The sequence below is a fragment of the Lagopus leucura genome, unplaced genomic scaffold (genome assembly GCF_019238085.1).
Source record: "Lagopus leucura isolate 7727_CA_CO unplaced genomic scaffold, USGS_WTPT01 Super-Scaffold_100157, whole genome shotgun sequence".
Taxonomy (NCBI): Eukaryota; Metazoa; Chordata; class Aves; order Galliformes; family Phasianidae; genus Lagopus; species Lagopus leucura.
This window is the reverse complement of record NW_024962334.1, coordinates 11,680,063-11,693,234: the sequence shown is the minus strand read 5'-3', so window position 1 is coordinate 11,693,234 and position 13,172 is coordinate 11,680,063. Positions and strand designations below refer to the sequence as shown.

General features: G+C 39.6%; 1 protein-coding gene across 1 annotated transcript in view; it reads left to right on the top strand.

The window, feature by feature from the left end:
- STT3B (STT3 oligosaccharyltransferase complex catalytic subunit B) overlaps nt 1-13,172 on the top strand; it is a 48,107-nt gene that overhangs the window by 34,124 nt on the left and 811 nt on the right. The window contains 8 exon segments of the mRNA XM_042888506.1: nt 1,191-1,239; nt 2,848-3,002; nt 4,758-4,969; nt 5,738-5,925; nt 6,426-6,597; nt 8,912-9,085; nt 10,116-10,229; nt 11,298-11,510. Coding sequence (XP_042744440.1) covers nt 1,191-1,239; nt 2,848-3,002; nt 4,758-4,969; nt 5,738-5,925; nt 6,426-6,597; nt 8,912-9,085; nt 10,116-10,229; nt 11,298-11,510 — 1,277 coding nt within the window.

Genomic DNA, 13,172 nt, shown 5'->3' with positions numbered 1-13,172 from the left:
CTCTTCTGTGGTTCAGCCTCCAATCTTCAAGATAGCTCTACTCAGCCTTACAAAATTAAGCTTTTTTTTGCATGGTTGAGTTCCTCACATGCCTCACTGCCTTTTTCTGATTCTGTGACATATTTCTTTGGTCATCTACCTCCATACTTTCTTCCTCCAATGAAGAAAAAGTCACCTGTTTTCCTATATAAATGTCACCCATGCCGAAACTGAATTCTGCTTGGTATAAACTGGGTGATGTTAATATATACCTCATATATCGTTATGTTTTTTAGAGAGGTTGGTTGGTTTACAAACGAAACAACCACTTTCTTCAAGTTTAACTTGTTTTTATATTAATGGAGTTCTTTCTTGTACTTCCTGTTAGCAGTGTTTCTACTGCAGATTTTTTTATGGTATCAGCTGTTTTTTGGACATTTAATTGCAAGTTTTATTTTTGTTAATTATGATACCGTTATTCCAAAAGATTACTTAGCATCAATATTTGCCTTTAAGTCTTCTAAACCTTGATGGTTTATAATTCTCTTTCCAGGGTGAAAGAGCAAATCCTACTAATATTTGTAAAAAAAAAAATTAAAATTTCAGACTGGCATATCAAGACGTTTGGCTTCTAATCTCAGTCTGTCGCAAAATACGTCTTATGTTGCATTTCTCAGAAAGTGTTAGCATCCATTTCTGAGATTCCATAAGTGTCACTGCTTCACCACACAGAACAAACCTGATTCCCTCCATTTTTCCTTACCTGCTGTGTGATCCAGGCTGCTGACCATCTATCTCATGGCACTCAGCTCCCACTTGTGTTTTCTTAATAATCCTCCTGCAGCAGGGTGCTAACATCTGGACCACACATCATTTCTTTTTCTGGTACTTCTTTACAGAACATAGATTGCTATCAGTCATTCTTTGAGAGATATTTTAATTATTTTGCATCACCTTGACTTCTGGAGGTGTCAGATAGTTCAGTATGTCTTGCTACTGAACGTGTCCAGTGTGATCTCATCACTAAAACTAGGTTCATGATTGGTAGACATCCTAAGCTACCTGATGCAGTAGGCCTAGTTCACTTATTCTACACATTTAATGAAATTTCTTTTGGTGTTTAGTTTTGTGCTTTCTTTTAAAGATGTAGACAAATTATTGCATTTAAATACCTAGGCAGCAAAAGTCTTGTCCTTTCTTCTCATTTTCAGGTTATATCGCTCCTTGGAGTGGCAGATTTTATTCTCTGTGGGACACCGGGTAAGTAAAGATAAAGGATAATGTTAGCTATCATTAGTTCATAGTTTCTACTGAAAACTGATAATCTTTTGTTCTCCTCATTCTCAAATCCATTTAGTATTTCAGTAAATGAGAATACAGTTGATTTTGATCAGTTATCTAAAGAGAACATTGGCAGTAACTGTTCCGTGGTCTTTGCAACCGTTTTATCTTCATCACAAATTTGTTTATTGAATTTCTTGCTTCTTTGGAAATCTTTGAGAATGTTAATTGTATGTTTGTCTATGAAACGTCATCTCAGCATAAGATAACGAAAGGTGGTATCAACACTTGAGGGCACATTTCAGAATTACTAAGAACCTTAAACTTACACTGTTTTCATTGCGCAGCATTGCACGAAATCACAAAGTTGTTACACATGATCTTGCATGGTGCCTGTCTATTATGTTCATACATCTGTTTTGTGTATACAGATGTCTACTCTGAACAGTTTTGGTTTATTCATGTGTGTTTTTGTAAATAAATTTCGGTTTAGTTAACTTTACAAATTCCAGTGCTCAGTTCTTTAGCCGGACACTTAAATAATGGACATTACGAATAAAACCAAAGGTATTCTGCAGATAAATGTGTTGAAGGTTTGTTTTAACTGGTAGATCTTTAAGATTAAAGGCAGGGGTAGGAGAACTTCAAACATTCGCAGTTCAGCTTTTTATCAGGCTTCGAAGGCCAGCTGATAAAAGATTCTGTACCAACCCAGTAATAAATGTAGTAGAATAGCTATCAGTAAAGAAGCCTCACATTTATTTGAAAAATGTATAGATGATGTTCCTTGCCTCTAAATGAAGCAGTCTGCTCACACATGTACAAACATCAAAATTTGGAGGGCTTGTCTACATTCAAGAATCACATTGTGTTTAAAACACGTCAGTTTCTAAGTGAGACCTGGCTATCAGTGAAGAAAAGGACACGTTTGATAGCTCACCATTTGGTCACGTAGCTTCCCAGATCAGGGCTGTATGCAGAGCTGTCTCTTCATGTGGAACCCAATTCTGTCGTAATCTGCACTGAGTGTTCGATGTGTTTAGTTAACATGCATTTCCAAGTGTAGACCAGACCTGATTTAAAGCACCTGAGAAAATGTGGGGACATCAGTAACTGGACTGGTATTTAATATTTGGCTTAATGCACTAAGCAAATGAAGGTGTTTGGTATGGAAAAAGGCTTTCAGAATACACTATTGAAATCCTAGGAAATTTGCTGTCATGGGTGAGTGTCCTGCTGGAATACAACGACGGCTTCCATAGCTGTGTGTTTTCATTCTGGTGAAATTGGCTTCCTATTTAGCCATTATAGAACAAAGCGCCTGTAATTCTCATTCTTTTAATTAGTATGGAAATGATCCTTTATACTGATGCTTGAAATAGCTCTGCACAAAAATCCTTCCTACATACAATAAGACATGGGGACATCTTTTGGTACTAAAGTTTCATCAGGTTTCTGCTAAATAAAGCACTTAGCATTTTCAATTGCAATGCTTCCTTTGAAATGAATTTCAGAATTCCTAATGCTTACAAGTTTTAATAATTTTATCTCTTCAAAATAATTTGAACTGAATTTTTTTTAAAAAAGGTATGCGAAAATTCACATCCCGATCATTGCCTCTGTGTCTGAGCATCAGCCTACAACATGGGTTTCCTTCTTTTTTGATCTGCATATTCTCGTGTGTACTTTCCCAGCAGGGCTGTGGTTCTGTATCAAAAACATCAATGATGAAAGAGTCTTTGGTAAGAGAAAATATTTCAAAATCGTTTCAAAACCTCTTGTCTTCAACTTCATTCTGTTTTGGTTTTGTTTGCTCAAAGGTGGTTTATGACATGTTTAAACCTCTTCTAGAATGTGATATGTTAGAGGGGGAAATGTTCAAAGTTGCCTGCATGCAGTAGTATTTACAGCTTAATGAAAATGCAGCTCGTGTGGAGAGGGGTGGGTTGGTGATGGAGTGCCTTATTGTGAGGTGGGGTCAGAGCGTTTGTGCAGTGCTGTTGTGTGGCTCTCCTGTGTGTGGATTGCACAGCCCTCGGGTTAGGGGTGCAGTTTCACAGCCAGGTGAAGAGCTCAGAGCAGCAACCCTCCCCCACGCAGGTCCAAGGCGCCTGATTCTTCTCTGGGTACCTGGCAGTCATCCCACCACAGAGGATGATGCAAAGTGCCTTTTCTTAACAGATTTTCAGCTATTTTAGTGAACTGAATCACTTGCTGTGGAGCAAGTGCTAGATAAGGCACAAGCCTAAGCAAAGGCGTGGGGTCTCCCAGTGCCAGTGACAACAAATTGTTTGTTTGTATGAAGCTTTACTTTGAGAGCAGATTGCTGGGGCTATGAATGAGGCTTCTGAGGATGTAACTTGGAGTTGTAGCCCAAAAGGAGGAGTGAAGCACACTCCCTCATTCTGTTACGGAGGCAGAAGGTTACAGTCCATTACAGCAGCCTACTGGAACTACGCCATGAGCAACAGGAACATTTACTGTGTTCAATCCTGTGACTTCGGAGTATTTTGTGCTCTTTTGCTTACATGAGTCCTTGCAAAAAGCAGTGCTGCAAGACTCCCTTTCAGCCTGCTAATGCTGCAGCATCTCAGTCAGCTTAAAGAGAGCCATGAGTGAGAGCAGAGAGCCATAGCATCGCACTACAAGGTGCAAAATGCTTATACAATGCAACCTGATAAATCAGTGCCCCTTAATAATTTCTGCAGCTAATCACAAATCTTTCACAAAAGTGTATGCTTGTGTCAAGCTGTAGCAAACTAGCAATAACCACTATTACATGAACAACAGATGCTCCTAACACTGCATGCAGGTTGTGTTCTTGTTTTTTTCTCCTATGAAAAGTGTTGTGAATATTCCTATATTGAAAATCCTGTGGTTTTTATTTTGTTCTTGTTTTGTTGCTGCTTTGTTTGGGGTTTTTGGGGAGGAAAGGGTGAGGGGAAGCAAAGGAAGGGAGTGGAAATAATACTGTCCAGGAAAACTTGCTTAGGAATAGGGCTTGCAGTATCATCTTCTGTATCTGTATTGTAATGTAGACAAGCCCCCATTTGTTCAGGAATGTCTCTAAATTAAATTTTGATGTTTATATGAGAATCTAATCCTTGCTCTTTGTTTTTTCAGATTTAATAACTTGTTTGGCCTTTCTAACCAAATGAAACTACCTACTACTCCAATAGTTTTTTTGGTGTGTGCTATTAAATTTCACTAATAATGGATCTTCTGACACATTATTAATGAATATGAAAATGGAGTCGTGTTATTGTTAATAGTTGGCAAGATGAGTTTCAGGAAGGACTTGAGGCTTAAAAAGGATACGCATTGATTAATTATCCATGTAAATTAAAAAGCAGTACAAGATGCACGCTTCAGTCTTTATACACACAGATACTCAGCCCACTTCCAAAATAGTTTTCTGGTGAGCATGTATGTGTGCAGTCACAGGGAGTGTTACTTTCTAAATGTCATCAGGAGGTTTCTTTTTTCTTCCTGTGCAGTTGCTCTGTATGCAATCAGTGCCGTTTACTTTGCTGGTGTGATGGTTCGTCTGATGCTCACTCTGACTCCTGTGGTCTGTATGCTGTCTGCAATTGCTTTCTCTAATGTCTTTGAGCGTTACTTGGGTGATGATATGAAAAGGGAGAATCCACCAATAGAGGACAGCAGCGATGAGGATGACAAAAGGAACCCTGGCAACTTGTATGATAAGGTGAGGACAGGGAGCAGAAGTTAGGAGTTTAATAGAGATAAGCTTTGTTATTTTTTGGAACTTTCCTAAAGATCTGAAATTTAGAGTAACAAAGTGCTCTTCTCCAATAAGCTGTAAGTGATGCTCTGAAAGAAAATCAGTGTCAGTAGAGAAGTGGTGCCTGCTAACCGATCAGCAGCGAGTCTTTAACCAAAGGAAGTCTGCAGTACTGACCCAGCTTTCTATATGGGTGATGGCAGGCAGTTGCTCCCTCTCCTTTAATACAGTGGTTTTGTGTCACCCAGTGTCTAACTGCTTCCCTCTTGTATTCCCTCCTAGACAGAGTGAAATTAAAGAATAATGTATTTTATGGGAAGGTGTTTCTGTACTCATATTCCTGAAGAAGATGGTGTTACCTACTCATGTTTTTATAATTTAGCCTATGTTACACTAACCAGTGCATGAGGGTTTCTCCCTGTTCCTCACAGTAGACTCCAGTGTCTCTCTCTCTTCCACTCCGCCTTATAAAAGGGCATCATCACACTAAGCCAGGTCACATATAGCAGATTTTCTTCTTCTGAAAAGATTTTGGGGAATAATCCATTCTTCCAAGTTGCTGCGTTGTCAAAATGTTCTTGTGCATACTTAGTTAATTTGCAATAGAACTTTGCTGATTTTTGCAGTGTCCCAAAGCTTTTATGGAGTGCATGTAGTGAAGGAAAGGCCATTTTGGTTTCACTGCTATGGATGATTGAATTTGCCATAACAGCTATGTTTGTGTTTGTTCAGGCAGGCAAAGTGAGAAAACATGTATCTGAGCAGGAGAAAACAGAAGAAGGACTAGGGCCCAACATCAAAAACATTGTTACCATGCTGATGCTGATGCTGTTGATGATGTTTGCTGTCCACTGTACGTGGGTAACGAGCAATGCGTACTCCAGCCCTAGCGTTGTTCTTGCTTCTTATAACCATGATGGGTAAGTAGTGTCACAGGTTTGAAAATAATTATAGGGCAAAAGCATTTCCAGTTCCTTTGCGTTTATAACTTGTTTTGCTTTTTGTTATATTAAGGCAAAACTGTCATCTGAATAAAAAAAAGTCTTAACGTTCTACTTTTCAAAAATACATAACATTTCAAAAAATACTTAATATGAATACATGAAAATAAATCCTGTCCAAAGCCAGTAAGCATAATAGCTTAAAAAAGAAAAAAAAAAGGTATTTGGGTCATACAATTTGTTAATGAATGTATATTCAACTGGAAATGCATTTAATCACGTCTTGAAAAGCAGTTTCAGCTTCTGGCTGTTCAGCTGTCCACGAGTTTAAGCTCATGAGTACAGGCTAGGGACTGAATGCCTCTTAGGGAGTGGAAAGTATAAAAAGGACTTTGTTTGTGAGCCCAGATTTATCATGATGCAGTCAATTCCTTGCCAATATTTGTACTGATGTGAATAAAATGAACTCTGTTTTCCAGCACTCGCAATATCCTGGATGACTTCAGGGAAGCCTACTACTGGCTGAGACAAAACACAGACGAGCATGCCAGGGTAATGTCGTGGTGGGACTACGGTTATCAGATCGCAGGGATGGCCAATCGGACCACGCTGGTTGACAACAACACTTGGAACAACAGCCACATAGCCCTGGTAAGCATGGCATTGATCGGCGAGTGCCAGCACCAAAGTGTCCTCTTCTGGACAGAAAGTGTAGATGTTTATTGAAGGATAGTATGACACAAAGAAACAGAGGTGGAAGGAGCAGGTATCTTGGCTGTTAGTTCAGCTCTGTAATAAAGGTTGGTTTGGAGCTAGACATGATCAATTCTGCTTTTGGGTTCTCCATTTTGTTTTGTTGGAGTTTCCAGAACTGTGGCTCCACTTCAGTTTATCGTATTTTCTTTGATGGACAGCATCGAGTTGTGTAACCGTTCCCCTTGAGATATGCACTAGAAAAACTCACTGGTAGCACTGCTCGGCCAGCACTGCCCAAACACAGATCATTTCAGTTCAGCAATGCGTTTGACTGGATTTTGAGTGGCACCCTGAAAACCGACCGTATGAAATGCATTTTTTTGACATCCTGGAAATCGGAGAAAGTAGCAATGGAAGTGTTGCAGACTTGAAGTGATTGTTTTCTCAAATCTGCAGTTTGATAAAACATCTGTACCTTTAATTTCTTCCAGTTCTGAAGTATAAGGGTTGTGTGTGCCATCTAAGGCAGGGCGTTTGTTAGCACTGTCTGTGCCTACAGAGGCACTATCCTTTTTTCAGAAACAAAGGAATGCCATACATTGTAGCCTTCCTAGGTGCTGTGTAGTCAGCCACCACTCAGTGCCTGCTTCTTCCCACAAGACCTGTGTTCTGTGATGTGGGCAGAGGGCCAGGAAGAGCTTGAGGAAAGTGACAAAATAGTTTCTGTCTTCTGTCAGTACCCAGCGCAGCAGTTGGACCAGATGTGCTGGCAAGCAGCGTTCAAAATGAACAAATTAATTGAGTTATGCTTGAAGCATACCAAGTACTGTAAAAATGTGTGAGGTGAGGTGCTTTTGGCAGTGGCAGGGAGCTAGAATCAGCCAAAAGAAAGCTTGGGAAATTGAATCAGTGTTGCTGATATTAGTCAGCAAGCCTTCCCATGTAATGAGGCTTTTCTCTTTTTTTTTCTTGTCGACCTGCCAGAGTCAGTGTGTTACAGAGCTTCTAAACTGAATGTCTGTCTGTCTGTGTTCATCTGCTCTATAGATAGCTCTGTTTTGCTGTTGCCAGTATCTATAGTACAGATGCTAAGTCCAAACCTGCAGATTCTTCAGGACAAGATGTATAAGGTGAATAGACAGACCATAAAACAATCACCTGTACTTTGTACACACAGTAACTGTGCACGTTACAGCACTGATTATTAATGGTTTTTAATAAAGAATTCTCCCCAGTATGACTGGAGAGTTGGTAGCTTCCATCTGCAAACAAAGGGAGAAGTAAGCACTACGTGTGCTTTGTGGCACATCTCTGAACTTGTGTTCTGAATGAGGCATTGCCCTGAAATATTTGCCAGATGACTTTTTCCTGCGCAGAAATGGAAATCTGCCAAATAATTTCATACAGATAATAGCTAAGAAACTGAGCTTCTTTTTGACAGATTGCTGCGTAAGCTTAGTATTTTCTAATCAAGTTCTTAACTGAATTTTACCAATTTGGATTCAGTATTATTTATATGGTAGTTGTGCCCTTCTACTACAGTGAGACATTATTATACTGTTAAGTGCAGGAGATTCTATGGCAAACAGGACTACTGAACAGATGCCAGTTAGTGACCTAAGTGGATTTTTAAATTTTTAAGTGGAAAAATGAACATTCCGGAAGATTTTTTACATACAGTTTAAAAAGATTTTCAGGGCCAAAACATTGGCTTGCCAGTGCTACGCTTTTAACTCAAAGGTAACTCTGGTCTGGTATTTTCTCTCCACAAACTTTCCCTGAATTCCACACCAAGGAAGCCTATCTGCTACTGAGCACAGTGCAGCATGACTGCTGTAGTAGAGAGGGACAGAAGGAAGGAAAGAAAAAAAGGGAGGGAGGGGGACAGCAAAAGAACACCAGCATTTCAAAAAATGTATTCCTGTCAGGCTGCAAATAATTTGCAGCACGGCATTTTCTGCCACACCAACTTTTGGCAATGCAGCTGTCACTGGAAAAATCTGTAGCTGCCACAAAAGGAAAGCGGTTGTTACCACACTTCTTATAGCTCATTTCAGTAGGCAGCCCTTCCTTCTCCTGCAGAGCAGAAGCCTTTTCCATTCAGGTTGAGCTTTAGGCCTTCTAAATAAAGACAATCTGTTTTATTTACTTAGAAGGAGATTGTGGGATCTGGTGGGTGACCGTATTTTTGGACTTGCAGATGCTTGACCTGAGAACGTGGTCATTAGGGAGCTGTACAGATCCTGAGGGTGTTTTTGCTGTGATGCAGGTGGGAAAGGCCATGTCCTCAAATGAATCGGCAGCATACGAGATCATGCGAAGTCTGGATGTGGATTATGTTCTGATTATTTTTGGTGGTGTGATCGGCTACTCTGGTGATGACATCAATAAGTTCTTGTGGATGGTGAGAATAGCAGAGGGGGAACATCCCAAAGATATTCGGGTAAGTGGAAATGCACGCAGGGAAACTGAAAGCTTCTTGGCTGAATGTGTTTGTTCTGTATTTTCACCTCCACTTTTTTCTTTTTTTTTAACCTTTATTTACTTTGTCGTGTTCATCACAGTGGAGGGAAATCTCTATTTACTGCAATTATTTGAGAAATATGTTAGGGGTTGTTCTTCCAGAACAATAGCAGGGCAGAGGCCTGCAGTCTGTAGCACAGGTTCTTTCAGTATTTAGCTATGAAAGGTCAGTAATCTCAAAAGCTTTTCAATTTCTTTTATGCATTGTAATAAAAGAACAAGGTATCTTTTATCATTCCTGTGCACCACTGAATTACTAAAAAACAAGTCAGAGCACTCAGAATGTTTAAATAGTTGGTGTTACAGATTTCTTCAAACTCTGTAATAGCAGGAGACAAGCTAGCATTAATATTTATTTATGTAGAGTTGAAGTTATTTGAATGTCTCTGATTGCAGAAGTCTGCAGTGATATTTGCTTAAGCCAAACAAAAACTTTCAGACAGCACAGGCATAATGGAGAAGCTGCATGGAGAGTTTCATCTTGCACTTGAGGTGAAAACAGCAAAAAAAATTATAGGTACAAACTGTGCACAAAGGAAGTCTACAATAACACACAGATCTTGTATATTAACAGTATGGTGCTTTGCACGTTTCAAGAGTAATTCGGGCAGACATCCTCCAACTAGTTTGTATGTTTTCAAGTCAGTTTTCCAGTGACTGTTTACAGTAAAGTGACAAAATTTGTAGTGAGACAAGAACAGGGATGTAGAAAGATTGTTCTGCAGCATTTTAGCTTACAGTGAGGAGTTTGTAACTGATTCTACCTTCAGTGAGCACCATCATGACTGACTCGAATCGGGCTTTTAAGTCAATTTAGATTCTTTACGAAAGCTTTGTTGGTGTGGTGGTGGTGGTGGTTTGTTCTGTTGGTTTTTGTGGAGAAAGGAATGAGAAATTACCTTACATAGAGGTTTAGTTTATATTGACTCTATCTTCTTTTGCTTTTAAAGGAAAGTGATTACTTCACTCCTCAGGGAGAATTCCGGGTAGACAAGGCAGGTTCTCCAACACTGCTGAACTGCCTCATGTATAAGATGTCCTATTACAGATTTGGAGAGATGCAGGTTAGTGCTAACTCTTCTACTAAACCATAATTAAAATGTGAGAATACAAATGTTACTTTGATGCATTTTCCACCGTTTAGATTGAGCACTGCTCCTAATAGTAGAATCGTTAAGCAAGGAAGTTATCTTCACCAATTAATTATAATGCCTCCAAACTACTTTCTGCACGGAGCCTTTAGGCAGAAGCAGTTGTACTGCTAACCTAGACTGACACTTAGCTTTGTGCTGTCCTTTACTTGGTCTCAGATGAGTGTCCTAATTCCATTATGCAGAGCACTCAATAAGCTTCAATTCTTATGTGGTGGGGAGCATTTGTTGTTCCTAACAGCAAAACAGAACTATTAATAATTGTCTTTATTTAGTATCTGTCAGAAACCATCCAATTTCTACCCAAGTCACACCAGTATATTATGCAACACCATGCTATAAGAGGGGGAGGGCATAATTGATGTAAACACACAATTCTTGGGATCATCAAACATGTTTGTAGCTAAATCGGCCTGCTTTGCTTTTTTCTCCTGTTCTCACCACCAGCCCTTGTCCCAGGGGCTCCTCATTCTGACCTCTTTGCACAAAAGCCCTTTATTCAGCTATAGCTTTGCAGCCAAGGGATCGTGTTCCTAACACAGGGGTCAAATTTAACTGATAACCCCAATAAGAAACTATTTTGGACTTGTACGGAAGAAACATGGAAGTGCAAACTATTTCAGTACGAGAGTAGAAAAGTACACATTAACAGCTGTGCCAAAAAAAACCCAACCTGCTATGAGCTGCTGTACCTTAGTCTTTCACTGGAATAGTTTAATCTCTGAATGCAGAAGTGGTGTTTCCATCGAAGATACAAAGCGCTGTTTCTTGCATCAACTGCAGGAATGAATGAGACTTCTCAATTTTTACAGTTGAGAATAAGAGAGTATTTTCTGTGTAGCAATGACCAATGTAATAAAGGAAGTAGCATCCTTTGACCAGACCAGTGGAAATTGCTGCCCTGTGGTATGAAGCACCACAGTTTGTGGTGATGTGCTTTTGGGTTTTGTCTTAACTAATACACAACTCTAATCTTTGTAGCTGGATTTTCGGACACCCCCAGGATTTGATCGTACGCGAAACGCTGAGATTGGAAACAAGGACATTAAATTTAAACATCTGGAGGAAGCCTTTACCTCAGAGCACTGGCTGGTTAGAATATACAAGGTGAAACAACTAGACAACAGGGAGACGTTGGATCATAAACTTAGAGTAACCAACATTGTACCGAAACAGAAGTATTTGTCAAAGAAGGTGGGTTCCCAGTGAAGTAACTCGGAGGGTCAAGAGAGGGCAGTTTACTTTTAAGTCAATCACATAGCGGGTGAATTATGTATTTCCACTAGCCAGAATATTACGGATACTGTTCATGTTAGTGTCCAATATCAGACCTGCCTGCTGGTAATAATTGTTAATTTACTGTCTGCTTAACTTACAAGCATGTGAAGACACAAGGCTAGATTTTTTTTTAGGCAGAACACTAACTGGAAATAGAGCGTGTCATTGGCTGTTACAGCTCCTAAGTCTTCATGTAACTGGAATTATACTCTCTAAAGTAAATCAATTCATGTTTCAGTAACTATGGCTCACTAAGTAAATTCTGTGGAAGTTGCTTTCTGACTTTGTTTGAAAGTAGTGATGCCTAGAAGTTTAAAAATGGCACTTTTGTATAAAATAAATTAAATATGAAACTTTTGTTGATGGAACTTAAGTGTCTGGCTGCTTACTGTTCGATGTCATCTTAGTGTTAGTTTGGCGTGCTGCTTCAGCCTGCTAAGAAGGATTTGTTATCAGGGAGCACGGGAGAACTGTAGCAGCAGCCCTGTCCTTCATGGCTTCTGACCCCTGTGTATGCTAACATACGTTGCAAAAGGAATCCCAGAATCCTGTCAGAAAGAAATGTGTGTGAATTAGTGCAGGCAGTAAACATACATCCGTCATATAAGTACAGATAAGGAGTGTTGGAGGGGACTGGTAAAAATGGTAAAAGTTGCATATTTTAAGTGAAATAAGGCATTTGAGAGTTGCCAAAGAAGCTAGTCTTACTTTAAAAAGACAACAGAAGTTTTTCTGAACCTAACATACAGTGTTACTTTTGCTTGTAGGTGATAAAGCAGGACTGTAAGTAGTATTTGTAAATGCACTGACCTCGCTAGAGCTGTGCATGTGCTGGTTCTCTCTAAAGGCAATTTTGATCCAGCACCTGCTGTTGTAGCACCAACTACTAAAGGATTTCCCATTAAGAAATGAGTGAACCAGGAAAGAACTCGGGGCCAGTGTCTAAACTCAGATTGCTTAATCACGTGCTGAGGGTTCTGCAGTAGCTGAGGGTTTCAAATGCTTGCTTCCTTACTGGAAGTCCAGTCCTTCTCCTGTCACTCTTCCACAATAAGGGTGACATTGCTCAAACTCACCAGAGTACCAAATCTGAGTACTGTGTTGATATCTCACTTTAAAACACTTATTTTCAGCAAAAAGTTAAAAAGTTGTCTTTAATGGACATAAAGGAGCCTGCTGCTATGCATGGCACATTGCAGCAAGTGTGGGAGCTGCTCACTGTGCAGCTCTGCTTGCCAGGAGCTGACTATTTATTTATGCATTTGAATTTAATACGAGCCAAGACTAGCATCTCCCCATCACCACCTTTATTATATAAAAAGAAGAAAGAGGAACCTAAAACACTGATAAAGACCCATGAGCAGAAAGCACTAACTAGCCTGCAGGCAGCAGAGGACTAAAGATTAAAATATGAGTGTGCAGTTTCTCTTATTTTTGAAAAACATTTTTTGTGCAAATATTACTATCTACCTTGCCAACTTCAAAGAGAACCAAATAGGGCAAAAGATGTAAGGTGGTATTTCCAAACAAAACTAATGCTGTCACTTCTGCTCTTTGGCCTATTTAGTAAAGCTTTAT